Here is a 16,149-nt window from a genome sequence, read left to right as displayed (position 1 = left end):
GGCTATACATTAAGTGCTTTGGGTTTTCTTCTTCACAGCTCATAAGTTACGGCTAACTGTATTTAAACGCTGCGGACAGCGATAGTTGTTTGTACTTACATTCAACACTTTTCTTTCGGACATTGGTGCTTCTGCTGGAAACCGACTAGGAAGAATGAAACGTTGGAATAACAACACTGCTCAGGCTAACAGGCTAACTGCTTCTAGGCTTCACTCTGGACTTCCGGTTGTCTCATTTGTAGCTACTTCAAAGTGTGCTGCTGCCCCCTGGTGGAGAGGAGTGAGTGCTTACAACGACATCCTCGAAGGCATTAACGCTGCATAACAGACAGGACAAGGATTTAATCAGAAACAGTTATATAAAAAAAGTAAAAGTAAACAATCTTAAACAGGTGTTTTATTAGAAGCACTGGCTCTCTTCTCTGATTTTAATGTAATTGTAGTAGAGTTTAATGAGGATGGTCTGACTCTTATACCCACCCTGTATAGTACGCATTACATTAATGCACCCACGGTTCTTCTGCACAGCTTTCATCTTCTTATCTTTCTTATCTTTATCTTTTATATTTTGAAGTACTTTTATTATTGTTGTGGTGATTTTTGTGTGATTTGAATAATTGTATAGTGTGTATATTTGTATGCACCAACTGCACCAAGTCACAGCCTCGTAGGCATAAAAACCTACTTGGCAATAAACAAAATTCTGATTCTGATTCTGATTCTGATTGATACACTGTGTATTGATCAATGGTACAAACGCCTTGCATGTTTGTTGTTCTATATAATAATTAACACATTTCAAGGTGCTTTAGACAAAAGACAAAAAGGCATTAGGACTGAATATAAAAGCACCATAAGGCAATATAAACATACATTTAAATAAACATTTTTTTTATTAAAACTGGTTATTAAATACATTTTAATAATATTAATAATAATAAAATACACACACATATTATATAGCAGGTAATTATATGAAAATAAACAAGGCTCAGTACTAGTTGATGCTCAGCAATACAGCAGCAACTTAATTGATACTTTGCTAACACAAAGTATAAAATATAAAAGCATATTTTAGTAATCTTTACTCGTGCCAAATCTACATGTATATTTCTGCATTTATATATATGTGATTTTTACCGATCATTCAATCAGTTACAAACATTAACCATTTGAAACCTAATGTTACCATTATAGAAACCTTCAAATTTAGATAAAAATCTAATTTACACATTCTGTCATGGCAGTTTGATTTAATGTGCTGAAAGTGACACACGTCAGAATATTCACGTCTGTGTATGAATACATTGACATACCTTGTTTTTGTGTATACATAAACATACTAAAATCTGAACTTAAAATACTTTTTCCATCACTTTTACTCAACCTGAATGAGTCATAGCCTTTAATGACCGCTGCCTTCATTGTGCAGTCTACCCTGGCCCTGTGTCTTCCTCAGTGGAGGAGATCTTGATCAACATGGTGGAGGAATGGCCTCTCAGGGCTAACTTGAATTGTCAGTGACACAGGGTCTCTGACAGGGTTGGTGTGCAAACATAAGCCTGTCAGCTACACACACACACACACACACGCACACACAGAGACACATTACTTAGGGGGTGGTTAAGGTTATTTCCACAAAAGGAAATTGGATCCTGATTACAGATTGGTGTCAATGTGGGTTAACCTGAGGTCTGATTTCAGCTTTATTGAACAGAGGTGACAGGAGAAGATAGGCAGAATAGATTAGCAGCAGAAGGGAAAAGGCTTTACAAAAGTTACCCTCCAAAAGACGTTGTTTGGTGTATCTTAATTATGTTTTATATACCATCATTTGGATGTGACAGTTCCAGATTCAGATTCACAGTTTTGTTCGGCGATGGCCTTATGTGGCGAGTTCGCAGCCTGATTCTGACACATCAAAATGACTCATTAATGAGTCAGATATACAGTATGTTTAACTGAAAAGGCTTAATTTGCCTACAATAGGCCATATTAGGATTTAAAAATAGACTCCATTGAAGGAAAAGGAGTTTGATCCCCATTCAGCCCCCAGATTACTTTATCAAATATGCTTTGTGAAATGTAAATCCACCTTTAACCCTCCTTGATCCCATTCTGTGATCATCCGGAGAAACAAAGGTGCTGAGCAGTGTCACCCATGTCAAAACCGTCCATGAATATTTCAAAAGGCTGGCTGATGTCAACAGCAGCCGTCTAACGCCTATAAAGAGGGGGGCTGCTCTCTGTGCAGGAGACCTCCAAACCCCTCCGCTGACTTCCCACTTAGAAGAGAAGGACTCCTCCTCTTTGTGTTTCAGCACCATGGTCAGCGCTCGAGCTCTCCTCCTCGCGGCTACCTGCTGCTGCGCCTACCTGTGCCTCGCTCGTGCGGAGGACTCCTCGCTGGAGACGCGCTCGTTGGATTTCCCCCTGAAGAGCCAGCAGGAGAAAGACCTGGTGAGAGATTCTTTATAACAATTATTGGTTGTGAAATGTGTCAGCTGTTGGTTCTGACTTTTTAAAGTGACTCTCTTAAACAAAAAGATTAATAGCACACAGATATTGAAGGACAAAAAGTTACTCGAGTTGTTGACTTTATACTTAAGGTAGACCAATGAATTCCCCCACAAAATTGACTTTTTTAAATGCATCATTTTATTTTATTAATTTAAATTTAATTTGTTTTTCTCTGCAGATTGACGCGTTGCAAGAGGTTTTGGAGAAGCTGAGGAGCAAAGAGATGCCCTTAGAGAAAAAGCTTGGCTGGCTGCCTTCGGTATGTACACCAAATTCCATTTTCAGGAATGGGTTTCTTTATTATTTGTTGCTGTAATGTTTTCAATTTATAGAATGTGTTTTGATAAGTGGATAAGATAGATAGAGTTTGAACTCTGAAATTCAAATACATACATTTCTAAAATTTTAAATACTAATACTTTGATCAAGAAAGTAAGTCTACAACTTATATGCGCATTTTCATGAATCCATGTTGTTTTTATCGTTGCAGTGTGACGCAGGGGAACCGTGCGCCGTGCGTAAAGGCGCGCGTATCGGCACGCTGTGCAGCTGTCCCCGGGGGACTGCCTGCAACTTTTATGTTCTCAAATGTTTGTGAAGAGAGAGCTCAGGGGAGTTTTGAGTGACACAACATGTTTCCATTCTCTTTGTGAAGAAAATAAAAAACGCGATGTAATATGTGATTCATAAAGGACGCTTTTCTTTTATAAACTTGGACTGAAAAACAGAGTTTAAAGGTCTGTAGTCATTTGTCTTTATGAGTGTTCATGATCGTGGCACAGGAGGGAAGTTATCTGTGTGGGATTGTGGCATCTTGTGACATACTTTGAATGCAGTTTTCTGTCATAAAACCTCGGTTTCCCTTATCATTTTGTTTGGGTTTTTGTTTGTTGTTGTTCCTGTTATGGGGGAAGACAGTAAAGCTGTATCCTAGCATCGGTTTCTAAACATATTTGTAAGATAAGGAGGTCAATAAATCAAGTAGCCTAAAATTATATTCAAGTGTCTGTTGCACTCTTCTAAAAAAGAAAACACCTCACTGGTTGCCTGTCAGCAGTTGCATTCTTCCTCAAACATCACTTGTTGGCAAACCGCTTAAAGGGACAACATTAAAGAGAAATATATTGATCCCTTTCGCCGCGTGTCATCAATAATCCATCCGACCTACACATTCACTAATGCGCGGCTGCATTCCAGCACACCAGCTGTCATCTCTCTGTAATAAAAGGCGCTGTCAGGCTTTTTTTCAATGACATCATATCCAACTGCAAGTTTCCAACATGGCGTCCAGCCGGGTGCCGGAGAGGGAGGTCCGGGAGGAGCCGAGGCGCTCTGCGACCGCAAACCTCGACTTCTGCCTCCACAAATACTCCCTGCTCATCGTTATCGGACGGACCGCACGCCCCAGACAGACGGCACACATCAGCGGGGACATTGAACGAGGTACGTTTATTTCCAGCCGCCTCTTACCGCCGCTGTAGGCTGCGTCGCTTTGCTTTTTCTCTGTATTCGCATACAAAAATCAGACGCCTGCAAGTTTTGTCGCCTAAATCATCACCAAGGATGCTACACTGACCCCATTGCAGTGTTTATGTAATTTTATCCACCCTACTGACCGAGGATGCGTCATCTGGCGGTACTCCACCATCAGCATCACCTCATCCCTCTGGCCACATTATGATTAAAAGCAGTTTGGAGCGGGTGGTTTGTCTTTCGCCTCAGTATATTATTACGTAAGGAGACATTTTTTTGCATTTGGGCATGTTGATATTCAGTCAACACATAGCCACTTGTAAACGACGTGCCATTAACCTTTGTGTGTTTATGTAAACCAGTGACTGTGGAGATGGTGCATGGCAGGATATAATAACCCCAGTACAGTCTGTGTGAGTACAGCTGTAAGATACGTTTGAGTGCATTCAGTTTATGTCAAAACTGCATAGACTGTAGGATAAATAGATAAGGGAACAGAAACATATGGATATATACAGAGAGACAATAAAACAGAGAGATATTTATCATTTTCATTAGGCCTATTAATATTTCATCACTGTCTGGTGAAAACCATGTACTTCCAAAATGTCAGTGTTTCATGAGCTAAGAAAAAAATGGCCCAGTTTTCAGCTCCAGCATTCATTTTGCAAGTGTTGCAATTTTTTTCAATGATTTATTTATCTAAAGAAGTCTAAGAAGTAAAACATCCCCAAATAGAGTTTTTTAATGTCATAAATGTTGGTTCACTGGCCACTTTATAACATCTGTACAATGCAGTCCACTAAAACAGCTCTGTCATGAATTCTACTGTTATGAAGCGTATACATTTCCAGTTTTTGTTGACACTGTTAGAAAGGTGATAATTTTACTTTAAGCATCTTATTGTTGTTAATTTAGTACTAAAGATTGTACTAAAATACATAATAAAAAAACTCTTACAACTGCTTAAAAAAAGGATACATTCAGAGTATCTCACATTAGCTGGTAAACTGTCCCGAATTTGAATAAAGTCAAAAGAACCATATCTTTAACTATTGACTTAGTTTTGACTATATTAAGCTGGTCTAAAGTACATGTAAACACCAGTTATTACTTTGGCCCATTTAGGAGTTTCAACACATGATTTGTTGTTAAAAATCTAACCTGTTAGCAATGACCTGTACTTAAATTAGTTGTTTTAGTGTAATCAGAAATGTAGCCTGTCTTTTTTGTACGTATTTTTATGTAAGTATTAAGTAATATTATTTGACTGAATGCACATTAGCCGACAAGTGTTTGCAAAAGCAGGTATACTTGCTATACGTGCTGAATAAATGCCTAAATGGAAAGGGTACTTGAAAAATGACTATTTGTAAAATCAGTAGTATGTGCACATTAGAACTTTTACACTTTATTTTTGTTTGTTTTCTGATTATTTAGACATTTCTGTGTATTATGTTGTTATAATTGTTGCCCTATGTGACCAACATGTCTTTTATGTCTCCAGGCATTCGGTCATGGGACGTAGACTTAAAATCCTGTAACCTGAACCTTTATCTCCAAGAATTCCTCTCACATCACACGGCATCTTTCAAGGGTGCAGGTAGGTAGCAGTGTTTTAATGTGACTCCTTACCCAAACTCTTCGACCCTTTATCGCACAGAAAGCCCTGTCCCCATGGAAACCCGCCTGCTTGGCCATTTCAGGGGTCAGCGAGGAAGGAAGGAAGGAAAGTGCAGGAGCAGTTGGGTGATTGTTAAACATGGGTGGGCCCTTTGGACAGAAAACAATAGAGACGTACAACCAAGCTGTGCCACCTCTCTTTCTGTACAGCGTTTTAGTATGCAGAGCCAAGGACAATCGGGGAAATGGTGAAAAGGCAGACAAACATCAGAGTCAGACAGTTACAGCTGAGCTGCGAAGTGAGGTGATGAACACAGACAAGAACAGACAGATCTCTTCCTAGGGAGGACAAAATGGCAGCCAGAATTATTTCCCATATATGGTAAATTCTACTTTAGTGAATTCTGTTTTAGTAGTACTTACGTTATTTATTTACGTGTTATAATGGTTGCCAGACTTTTGTAAAATGGAAGGATTTGAAATGTAAAGTGAAGAGATAGAGAAGTGATTTGGAGAAATAGTGCAGTATTTTGGGGAATAAGCTAGAGTTAGATGAGAGGATCAATACCATTACACGAGAGAGGTATTGATCATCTCACCCAAGCGTCAGCAAGACAGTGAATAAATCTTTTTCCCATATCATAAAAATGTGTCAGTGCAATAGCCAGTGAGGAGTGGCTGTAATTTTTATCTTTTTGTTTCTAACTTGAACTAAAGACAAAGAAACTTTTGTTCTTATTTGGGTCATTATTTTCCAGTTGGCTGTGTCCGCCTCTGCATCTTCATGTTGATCCAGTTCCACATCAGACTGGATATTCCTCCAGATTGAGTTAACTTGGCATCTCAACCTCAGACAGTCCCTCTGACTCAGCTGTTCCACTCTTCTTCCTTCCACTTTTTCAAACAGGGAGTCAATCACTCGCTCGGTTATCCCAGTTCACGTTCTCATTGACTTCTTTGGATTCCCTTCCTATTTGCTCAGATCTGTTGGCTTGTTTCCGAACTACCTCAACTATGACTTTCCCCATCTCTTGTAAGCTTCCCCTTGGCTGTCTGCCCGTCTGTCTTTCTCTTTCTATTCTTTGTTTTTCTCTCTGCCTCTTCAGGGCTGAAGTGTCTGCGCCACAGTACCAGAGTGTTGGATACTCAGGTGCTGATCAGTCCAACTCAGGAACAGGTCCGTTTAGAGGTGAGGGGATAAATCCTGGTTCCTTCAGAGATGCAACAACTTCTTGGAAGATAGCTGAGCAAACCAGGTGTTATAATGATGCAGTGCTGGAAGTATTCTAATTTGGACTTATTTTTATAAAAGTTTTTTTATATTTATAGAAATTTATTAAAATGATCTTTTTTAAAGGTAAGTTGAGTTGATACAGTAATTTGATAGTCCATAATGATTTTCATATGATTACAGACATACAAATGAACAAATTTTTGCATTATTATGAGGGAAGCAGCAGCAAATATTTGTTTTTCATTAGTGAATAATCTGATGATTAACCCAATTTAATACATTTTATATTCACAAGACTTAGTTTGTTAAACCAACAGTCCTAACCCCTAAAATATTAAATTTACAATGATATAAAGCAGTGAAATCAGCTCAAAAAGCCTCTTAGGTTATTAAATATTCTGGTGGCAGTTTTGTTAAATAAAGCAAACAAAGAGCCTCTGTTGTCAGGCGTCAGACCCTCACCTCTCTTCCCGTCTTTGGTGGGGAGGTTGAGGTTAGAGTGCCAGATGTTCTGTCACACGAGTGATCCTGCTGACAACGGCAATCTGTGGTGGCAGTTTAGTTAAATAAAGCAAACAAAGTGAATTTTGGACTATCATGCATCATTAAGAGCACGAGCACCAGAGAGACCCGAATGAGTAAAGACCAGAGCAGAGCAGTCACACATGATCTATTTCTGGGGCAAAGTGTTGTTACAAAACAGATACAAAACTTGACTTATGTAGGTTCTTCTTCCCTTATTTTTTTCTCTTATGCTGTTCTTTTATTCTAGATTATGGGCCATAAAGTGACACAGTAAAATAAAAAACACTTTTTATCTCTCTGGCCTGGACAGGTGTTGGCTCTGCTGTCCAGGGAATCGGCTCATAAGCTGTTGATCTTGGCTGGTCAGAGTGTGGAGGAAAGTGGAGACCTGCTGTTTCACAGAGGACTGTTCTCACCACAACAACTGAAACAAATACTAACAGAGCAGGTAACACAAAATCTCCCTATGACTTATTTCTCTGCCAATACATTTACTTTAGCTGCATGTTAGGTTAATATAATCTATAATCTATACATTTAGGTTGCAAATAACATTTATTTTGACTGCAGATTGATCTATATCATATAGATATAGATCATATATAATAAAGGAATAAATCTGAGAAAATGCTCTGTCTTTAGCTCAGAGATCAAGACAGCTCTGCCTCCCCCTCCAAACTAAATCTGACGCTCAGCTGTCCCAACATCGGCCAGTGGAGGAAGACTCTCTTGGGAAACCAGCCTCTGCAGGGTCCTTTCACACTGCACATTAATCCCCCAGAGGTGCTGCCTGTCATGGAGGCTCTGGGGGAATTCACCTCGCTCATCTCTGGCACGCTTTCCCCTCCATCTCCCTTTGACCTCCTGCCTCCTCCCACCACCGTGGGTTTTCTCAAGCTGTCCCGCCCCTGCTGCTATGTGTTCCCTGCTGGCCGTGGTGATTGTGCCTTTTTTGCCGTTAACGGGTTCACTGTGCTGGTGGACGGCGGTTCGGACTCTCAGGCCTGTTTCTGGAAGCTGGTCCGCCACCTTGACCGAGTTGATGCAGTTTTGTTGACACACGTTGGAACAGAGAACCTCCCAGGAGTCAACACCTTCCTGGAGAGGAAGGTGGCTGAGTTGGACCTGAGCTCTGATATCAAAGGTAAGAAGTCAGGTTTTATATAATAATCTGTTCAGCATTCATCACCCTCTATCCTTAGACCCTAAGAAAAAAACAGAAAGGACAAAGGAGGCATCCCTCTAACCAGAAAAACAAGGGTGGTGATGTTGCTGATTCTCCTGCAGTAAAAGATATAATAAAGAAATATTGTTAGGAGATTTGTCTTTCTTTACCTGTTTTATGTTCATATTTACTTTTTGTTCAAGTGTTTCTTTGTGTCTTTATATTCTTTTGTCTGAACAGATGACTCGTCTAAGAGGCTCATCTCCCCAGAGCTTGGAGTTGTGTTCTTTAACGCCCCCAGCAGGTTACAGCTGGAAGAACAGCCTTGTGAGTGATGCATTAACACCTACGGTAGTACAGTACTGAATAAGATATGACTGAGAAGGGAATATGACCTTAATCAAATCACATATATTAAAGCTCCAGTGTGTAACATTTAGGAGAATGTATTGGCAGAAATGGAATATAATATTCATAGTTACGTTTTCATTGTATAATTGTGTTTAAACCTTAATGTTTTTGTTACCTTAGAATGACAAAGAAACAGGGCATTATTCCCTAGTCAAGTGTAATGGTCAGTTGGATTTCTAATGTAAATGATTGCTATCAAGTAAAGTCATCATTCTTCTCATGCCAGGTGTGGACAATGTACTCAAGAGCACACACCAGGCGGCCCTAACCTTACAGTTGTTGAAGAAGTTAGACATCAGACCACAACCATTGTTTCGACCGCAAGGGGTCCCCATTGAACCACTCACCCTGTTCCAGAAGATGGGAGTGGGACAGTTGGATTTATATATCCTCAACCCTGGCAAAAATAGTCAGGAGTACCAGACATTCATGCAAAACTGGCCTGATGCAGTGTCGTCAGCATCCAAATTCCACACTCTCCCTCTCACCGCCTTGGCCTCAGTGTCTGCCCTGCTTGTGTGGCACCCAGCGTGTCCCCAGGAGAAGGTGGTCAGGGTGCTGTTCCCTGGTGTTACCCCACAGGCAAAGCTACTGCAGGGACTAGAGAAGCTGAAGGGGCTGGCCTTTCTCCAGAAACCCACAGTGACCACCGGGGATCTGGAGCAGTTGGGGGAGGACAGAAAGACCAAGAGGACAGAGAGCCAGGACAGTGGCAGGTCACAAGGGAAGGAGTCAACTATCAGACATGGAAAAGATCGGGGAGTTAAAGAAGAGGGAAAGGAGGTACTGGTACGGGACAAGGGAAAAGTATTAAATGGAGTCGCTACAAGAGATACTGAGAAAACCAGAATCAAAGAGACAGGTGTAAAGCAAAAAGCAACATCGTCAGAGAAGAATACTTCAAAGAAAGGAGGAGGGAAGGATGTAAAAAAGGAGGAGAAGCCTGGCAATAAAGAGGAGAACAGTGTTATGAGGAATGATCAGGGGAAAAGGGATGTTCTCACTCCCAAACCAAAGAATGAAAATAAAACGAAGCTAAAAAAGGAAGCAAAAAATGACTCTAAAACAGGTGCAAAGAAAACCAGAAAACCATCAGGAAAGGAGGCAAACAATGGCAAGAAGGTGCATGTAAACACTGAATTGACAAATAACCATCCAACAAAAGCCGACGCTGGGCCAGACGGTCTTGCTATAGAGCAGCAGAATCAAAAACCGGAGAAAGAGTGTGAAGAGAACCCTTGTGGCTCCAAAATGTCTACCCCTGAGGACATGACAGCTGATTTTCTCAGGCTCCGGGAGGAAACTGAGTTGCAGCTGGAAACAGCAGATAAAGGAAAGCAGAGAAGCACTGAGTCAGGAAATGAAAAGAACCTCAGAGGCCTTGAGACAAGTAATGAAACTGCTGATACACTCGGGGAAGAAGCAGCAGGTGGCGCGGGGATAATGGGAGGAGAGAGTGGTGATAATGGAGCACAAAATAAGGCTTGGGCTGGAGAGAAAGCTGATGTAGACTGGCAGAAAGCGCCTGTAGACCAGCCTGGAAATCCTGCCAAACCAGCAAAGGTTGTAGGATTTCCAGCTCCCTTGAACAAAGCGCCAAAGAACGAGCACACAGTCCAGCTCGACATAACCCCAACTGAATACACTCTCCTGGACGGGGCTTTGAGAAATAGCCCTCCCTCGCGATCCTCTCCAGAGAACCAGGTCCCAGTCAGCCCTGATGAAGAGACCGTTGAGCCTGCCTCCCCTGATTCACGGCCCAACAGTGCAGGCCACACTCCTTACTGTCTGTCCCCAGATGATGTGTGGTGCAACAGGGCCACTCTCAGCAGGTTACAGGCCCAGATGGGTAACTTAGAGTCAGCTGATGTCAACCAGGCAAATGAATCATCCAAGCAAAGTGAGGAGCAGCCCAAAACCACTACAGAGAACCACGCAAACACCAGGGAGAAGCACCTAAGTTTCCTTTCTTTGGGTTCATTTAAAGATGGATCTTCAGACCCCTCTCCGTCTTTCACTACCACCACCACCACTACACACTCCATGCCAGCAGAGGTCAGTTCACCTCAGTCCACAGAAGTAGATGAATCACTGTCTATGTCCTTAGAGCAGGGACCAACCACTGTGAGCCAAAGAGAGGGGGATGACAGTGCTTATAACTCCCACTCCAATGGAGGCCATTTTGTGGGGATGTCCTTACCAATGAAGAAGCCTCCAAGATCTTTAGGGCAGGGTTCAGAGATGGGGCGACCTCCAGCTCCTAACACACTTCATTTTGAGGCATCAGCTCACGATGTGGATCTATGCCTGGTTTCCCCCTGCGAGTTCAAGCATTTCAAACCAACTGACACCAGCTCAGGTGGGAGCGAGTCCTCCAGAGGAGCCTTTGCTCCACATCATCATGGCAACAACAACAACAACCCCAAGGACACATCGCCCAGTGAGTCAAATGCCCCGGTCTGCACGGAGGACTGTCCGTCCACCACAGCAGATGGAGCTCTGGACTCGGATGAGGATGAGTCTTGTAGTGAGCCGTCTAATTCCCCCCATGGGCTCCGCACCAGTCAGGCTCTGCCCCAGGACCCTCTTCCAGCCCCTCTCAGGGACAGTCCGCCACTGCCCCCACATCCCGATGCCTCTATGCCTGTTCCCCAGTCTGACTCTGAGGCTCACGGGAAGAGAGCAAAAGCTACTGGAATGCGAGGGAAGAAAACGCCAGCGGTGAGTTTGTCTTAGTAGCATAGAAGAAAAGGATGTCTGTATAATTTGGTGCATGTGTGTATTTAGGCTAAATCTTTTGGTCAATATATGTTTTTACCATGGCTTCTGTACTGTACATCCCTTTAAATATTTAGTCCTGGTCACAGTTGATTTCACAAACATTTCAAGGCACTTGAGATATAAAGTTAAAGCATTCTGGTATTATTTTGTCAACAGAATAGGTATTTTATGCATTAAAACTCCTTTTCCCTCTCCATAAATAGCCTTCAAGTGAGGAGATACTTTCTGAGCATTAATAGAAATCACTTAGATACTCAAAGTAGACATTTTGAGCACCTGGATTATATAATGAATTTGAAGTTATTCTGATTTTGAGGATAAAATTGTTGTTTATTACTATAGTTGGAGTGAAATCTAACAGTGAACCTTTTTGTTACCAGTTTACTGAGGTCTCCCAAAGATCAGGCTCAGGGAAAAGCAGGACAGGGAGCCAAAGTGGAGTCTCAAAGGGGAATGTCTCTTCTACTCGTACGCCTTCCTTCAGCAACCGTTCAGCACCAGCAAAACCCTCACCCAATCCAGGTATAAAATGTAAATTATATAAAGTACTTTGCAGACCAAAGTGCGTCCCCTGATTTTTATTGAATTGGTGTCTTGGCTATCAGCAGTTTCTCCTCTCTTCTGTTGCAGGCAGCAAGTCTACCTCTGTTGAGGAAGTCAGTGTGTACGTGGACCTGGCCTATATTCCCTCTGGAGCCTCCTCCCCAACAGTCGATGTGGATTTCTTCAGATGCGTTCGCTCCTCCTGTTACATTGTGAGTGGAGAAAGTCCAGAGAGAGAAGAGCTGTTGAGGCATACGCTGGATGCACTACTGGATAGCAAGAAATCCTGGCCTGACACTATGCAGGTAGAAACACACACACATTCTTGCTCAATTGAAACATGTATTTGGTGGATTTCTTATATAGCACCTATATATAACCCTACCTTTCAACCAGTTAGAAAAGAATCAGACTCTGTGGCAGTGGTATAAGTTTTGTAGCACAGATCATGGGGTGCTGTTAAATGCAAGATGAATGTCCCTACTAATAAAGAATAAATCATAAATTAACCCATGAAAGGATATTAAGAAATATCTACATCCTGTAAATTGAGTTTATTGTTGCATCAAAGTTCAGATCAAAGCCCCCTCTGAGAGAGAAAAGATGATCATACATTGATAAAGAACATATGCAGAAACTGATTTCAGCTAATTAAACTGAAGTCAGTGCCTGTTCTAATGTTTTTTATCAGGTTAATGATCAAATACAGGTTCATATGAATGTGATCAACCTGTTTTTACAGCACAGTCTCCTTTATCATGGTGCTTCCGATGTCTTGCCACAAATGAATGACCAACATTATTTACTAATGGGGCAGTTTCCCTTTTGTATGCAGTGGAAATGCTGTAAAACCTCTCCAAATTAGTAAAGTAAAGTTATTTTTTGGCAGTGTCAAAATAGCCAATACATATTAAAAACTATTTAAGCCGTAACTGGACCTCAAACTCCAACCCATTCATCATTCTCTGCAGATACGAATATGAAAACAAGTTTCAATGAAAGTTAACGACTTGGATACTGCAGCCACAGATACTGACAAACTACTGAAAGTGTTGGGGGGGGGGGTATTTTCTTTCTTTTTATTGGCCTATACTTTTATTTTTAATCTTCAGGTGACAGTGATCCCCACCTTTGAGTCTGTGCCGATGCAGGAGTGGTACCAGCAGACCTTGGACAGACAGAAGGAGCTGGGCATCACCGTGCTGGGATCCAACAGCACTGTCGCCATGCAGGATGAGACCTTCCCTGCCTGCAAGATAGAATTTTAAAGCAGACTTTGGGATGATGTATGGTGAATATGAGGTGAAGGGTGTGTAAGACTGGGCTGAACGAGTGAAAGAAATTAGTTATAAACAGAGTTTATGGGGAAATAAAGGAATTATATGGCCCCTTTCTGCACGAACACAACTGAGTTGGTAATGACATGGGACGTTCACACTATCCCCTTTCCAGGCTAATCACTTCTTTGTGGGCTACTTTTGCACCAAAAAGCCCTGATGTCTCTTTTATCCAAGAAGAACACATATTCTTGTGGGGATTATTGCATGCATTTTTTTGACCCATGACCTTGTGCTAAACAGGAGAGGAGATCACACTGGCTGCAAGAGAAGCATGTCGGGCTGCAAACATGTGCATCCACATGAAAGCAGATGTTGTAGATTAGTTAATATAGTTAGCATACATGGGGTTTAAAGCACTATGTGCAGGCTAGTGAATTGTAGTCTGTGCTAAGGGCCCATTTTGCTGCTTTTAATACAACATTTGCGACATTTATTTAGTTAAAGGAATTAAATTCAGCAAATCAAACTACTCCAGATACTCCCAAATGGCGAGAATGTGCAAAACTTCTCGATTATGAAAAATAGGTCACATTGTATTTCTCTTATTTACTATAATTATATTTGTCTGATTACCACAGAAGATCTCTATATTGTAAAAAGAGTCTTACATTGTACCTTTTAATGAAATCGCAGTGTGTGGTCAAGTGTTTGTTGTGAGCACTGTAAGCAGATATGAGGTGAGCTGTGTTGTGTGTTGTAACTGCTTTAAAAAAGCGTTGTGCCACTGTGGCTTTCACTGTTGACCTCGAGATCTCAGAAATATTCTGACCAGATGAGACATATCTGACGTTAGTGAGTGATAATCGCCCGCTGAATCAGAGATTACCGAATCAGAGTGTGCAAAGACAAATCTGTCAGCAGGGATTAGAGTACCAGATTGGATTTAACAGCATTACAGCAATCATCTTATTAAGTATAGTAATTAATTGTAATCCATTACAAGTGCTTAAAACAATACATATCAGGAATCAGACTGCAAATGCTTTTGTAGAGATAGATGTTGACTTCTTATCTTACTCAGAATCAATAAATAAAATAATTAAAAGTAATTTTAATGTGGACATGGTGGCTATATGATCATACGCTTATTGTAGACAAATAAAACCATGGTGTAGTCACTGTTGGTGGTAATGATGGCTTTCCAAGTTGTACTTTGTAAATAAGACTAAATTAAAAATCTTATTCTACAAATATAGTGTTCAATAGCCTAACAGCATGTAATTTGACAAATATAAAGGGTTTTCCACTAATAAATCAATTAATATTTCCTTTAATTAGTCCCAAATTATTTCGATTTTTCCTGGTCTTCCCAGGAAATGATGAGGACATTACAGATCTGTAAAATAAAGCACTTTGTAATAAAGCAGAGGAATTAGTAATCTAATGGATTACACTGTAATCTCTCTAGACCTGTCTGTCCATTTTTATCATTTTTGTTTCCTTTTATCCCAGTCTGGATGTCCAAGAACAAATATCATGTAAATATATCTGATTATCTTGTTGTTGCTGTTTAAGTTCACACAAATGTGAATGTGACAACCAAAGCATGAGATCACAGAGACACAGATCATTTCCCCCTCCATCTGAATGCTGCCTCCAAATACAGAAAAAAAATCCATTTGATTCAATATCTCTTAATATCTGAAATATACTTTGTAATTCTATAAATGCCCTGTTGAACTTTTATTACTGATTTTTTAACTGTCCTGCAGATTTGTTTTATTTTGTTCAGTCATCCTTCTTTTATCACTTTCTCACTTTATGTGTCCCATTTGTTGTCCAAACCAAATTCATTACAATCCCCCCAAAATTTTAACATACCTTTGTCTTTTTTCTGCAAAAGGCTGCCAGATTAAATGAGTTATTGGGAATGGATTGTTGAACTAGATCTGTAATCATGGGTAACAATTACTTGAACCCCACAGTAGCTAAGTGAATTGTAACTATGTGTATGTGTCCCGCATGTATAAAAATACTGTATGTACTGTATGTTATTTCATTCATGATATTCATGAAGACAGAGAGCAAAGCACTGTGGGAGAGCAGGACAGGATGGGATGAAAAACCTGATGAATGATGAACACTGAGAACCTTTCACTTTGTAATTGTCTGTGATACAGTAACAAAGGGTTGTGTGGGGCCGGGAGTAATGTATGAATAAAGAATGTGCATAACCATTCAAAAGTGTCTTTTGAGAGTCTGTGGAAGTGCAAATTCTTTAGCAATGTTGCCTTGTGAACGAAGAGTTTAATTCCAACAAAATATTCTCCTTTTTTTAAATTTACCAAAAGGATGCAATGAAAAAGTGAAACATACATCAGCAGTTTACTAAAATATCACAAAAATGTAGTTTTTACACAGTTATAAACTATCTTACTGCAGTATTATACTTATTATTATACTATCACTTTTCATTTCAGTCCCATATTGGCACTAGGTGTATTCAGGGTTCACAGTATTCTGTGTCAATAAAATGTCTGGTGTCTTTTAAGTTGATAACAATCATACTTAGACTTCTCAACCATAGAAGTTGG

General features: G+C 40.6%; 3 protein-coding genes across 3 annotated transcripts in view; 2 read left to right on the top strand and 1 right to left on the bottom strand.

Annotated features, from left to right (window-relative positions):
• Positions 1 to 238, bottom strand: part of yju2 (YJU2 splicing factor homolog) — a 4,204-nt gene extending 3,966 nt beyond the window's left edge. Inside the window, exon 1 of the mRNA XM_035674728.1 lies at positions 100 to 238. Within this exon, the coding sequence (XP_035530621.1) occupies positions 100 to 123 (24 nt within the window). The 5' untranslated portion in view covers positions 124 to 238. The remainder of the gene's footprint in view (positions 1 to 99) is intronic.
• Positions 239 to 2,271: 2,033 nt separating this feature from the next.
• On the top strand, positions 2,272 to 3,482 carry LOC118337414 (cocaine- and amphetamine-regulated transcript protein-like). The gene is made up of 3 exons (XM_035674402.1): positions 2,272 to 2,460; positions 2,699 to 2,779; positions 3,011 to 3,482. The coding sequence occupies exons 1-3, from the start codon at positions 2,326 to 2,328 to the stop codon at positions 3,116 to 3,118; spliced, it is 324 nt and encodes a 107-aa protein (XP_035530295.1). The 5' UTR covers positions 2,272 to 2,325; the 3' UTR covers positions 3,119 to 3,482.
• A 310-nt stretch (positions 3,483 to 3,792) lies between these two features.
• LOC118337270 (microtubule-associated protein 1S-like) lies at positions 3,793 to 15,780 on the top strand. The gene is made up of 10 exons (XM_035674218.1): positions 3,793 to 3,963; positions 5,501 to 5,596; positions 6,723 to 6,805; positions 7,686 to 7,823; positions 8,018 to 8,519; positions 8,781 to 8,867; positions 9,178 to 11,672; positions 12,113 to 12,254; positions 12,363 to 12,580; positions 13,388 to 15,780. Exons 1-10 carry the CDS (start codon positions 3,801 to 3,803, stop codon positions 13,541 to 13,543), a joined length of 4,080 nt encoding a protein of 1,359 aa, XP_035530111.1. The 5' UTR covers positions 3,793 to 3,800; the 3' UTR covers positions 13,544 to 15,780.
• The last annotated feature ends 369 nt before the right edge of the window (positions 15,781 to 16,149 follow it).

The sequence above is a fragment of the Morone saxatilis genome, unplaced genomic scaffold (genome assembly GCF_004916995.1).
Source record: "Morone saxatilis isolate NCDOM2014 unplaced genomic scaffold, NCSU_SB_2.0 Contig3, whole genome shotgun sequence".
In the NCBI taxonomy this organism is placed as follows: Eukaryota; Metazoa; Chordata; class Actinopteri; family Moronidae; genus Morone; species Morone saxatilis.
This window is presented reverse-complemented; position numbering and strand designations above follow the sequence as displayed.

What these genes read in the sequence shown, in the direction of transcription:
- LOC118337414 (XM_035674402.1), top strand. Translation starts at nt 2,326, where the DNA reads ATGGTCAGCGCTCGAGCTCTCCTCCTCGCGGCTACCTGCTGCTGCGCC. An exon ending in GCCAGCAGGAGAAAGACCTG is followed by an intron (nt 2,461 to 2,698) that starts GTGAGAGATTCT and finishes TTTTCTCTGCAG; the next exon opens with ATTGACGCGTTGCAAGAGGT. An exon ending in AGCTTGGCTGGCTGCCTTCG is followed by an intron (nt 2,780 to 3,010) that starts GTATGTACACCA and finishes TTATCGTTGCAG; the next exon opens with TGTGACGCAGGGGAACCGTG.
- LOC118337270 (XM_035674218.1), top strand. Translation starts at nt 3,801, where the DNA reads ATGGCGTCCAGCCGGGTGCCGGAGAGGGAGGTCCGGGAGGAGCCGAGG. An exon ending in GGCATCTTTCAAGGGTGCAG is followed by an intron (nt 5,597 to 6,722) that starts GTAGGTAGCAGT and finishes CTGCCTCTTCAG; the next exon opens with GGCTGAAGTGTCTGCGCCAC. An exon ending in ACAGCTGGAAGAACAGCCTT is followed by an intron (nt 8,868 to 9,177) that starts GTGAGTGATGCA and finishes TTCTCATGCCAG; the next exon opens with GTGTGGACAATGTACTCAAG.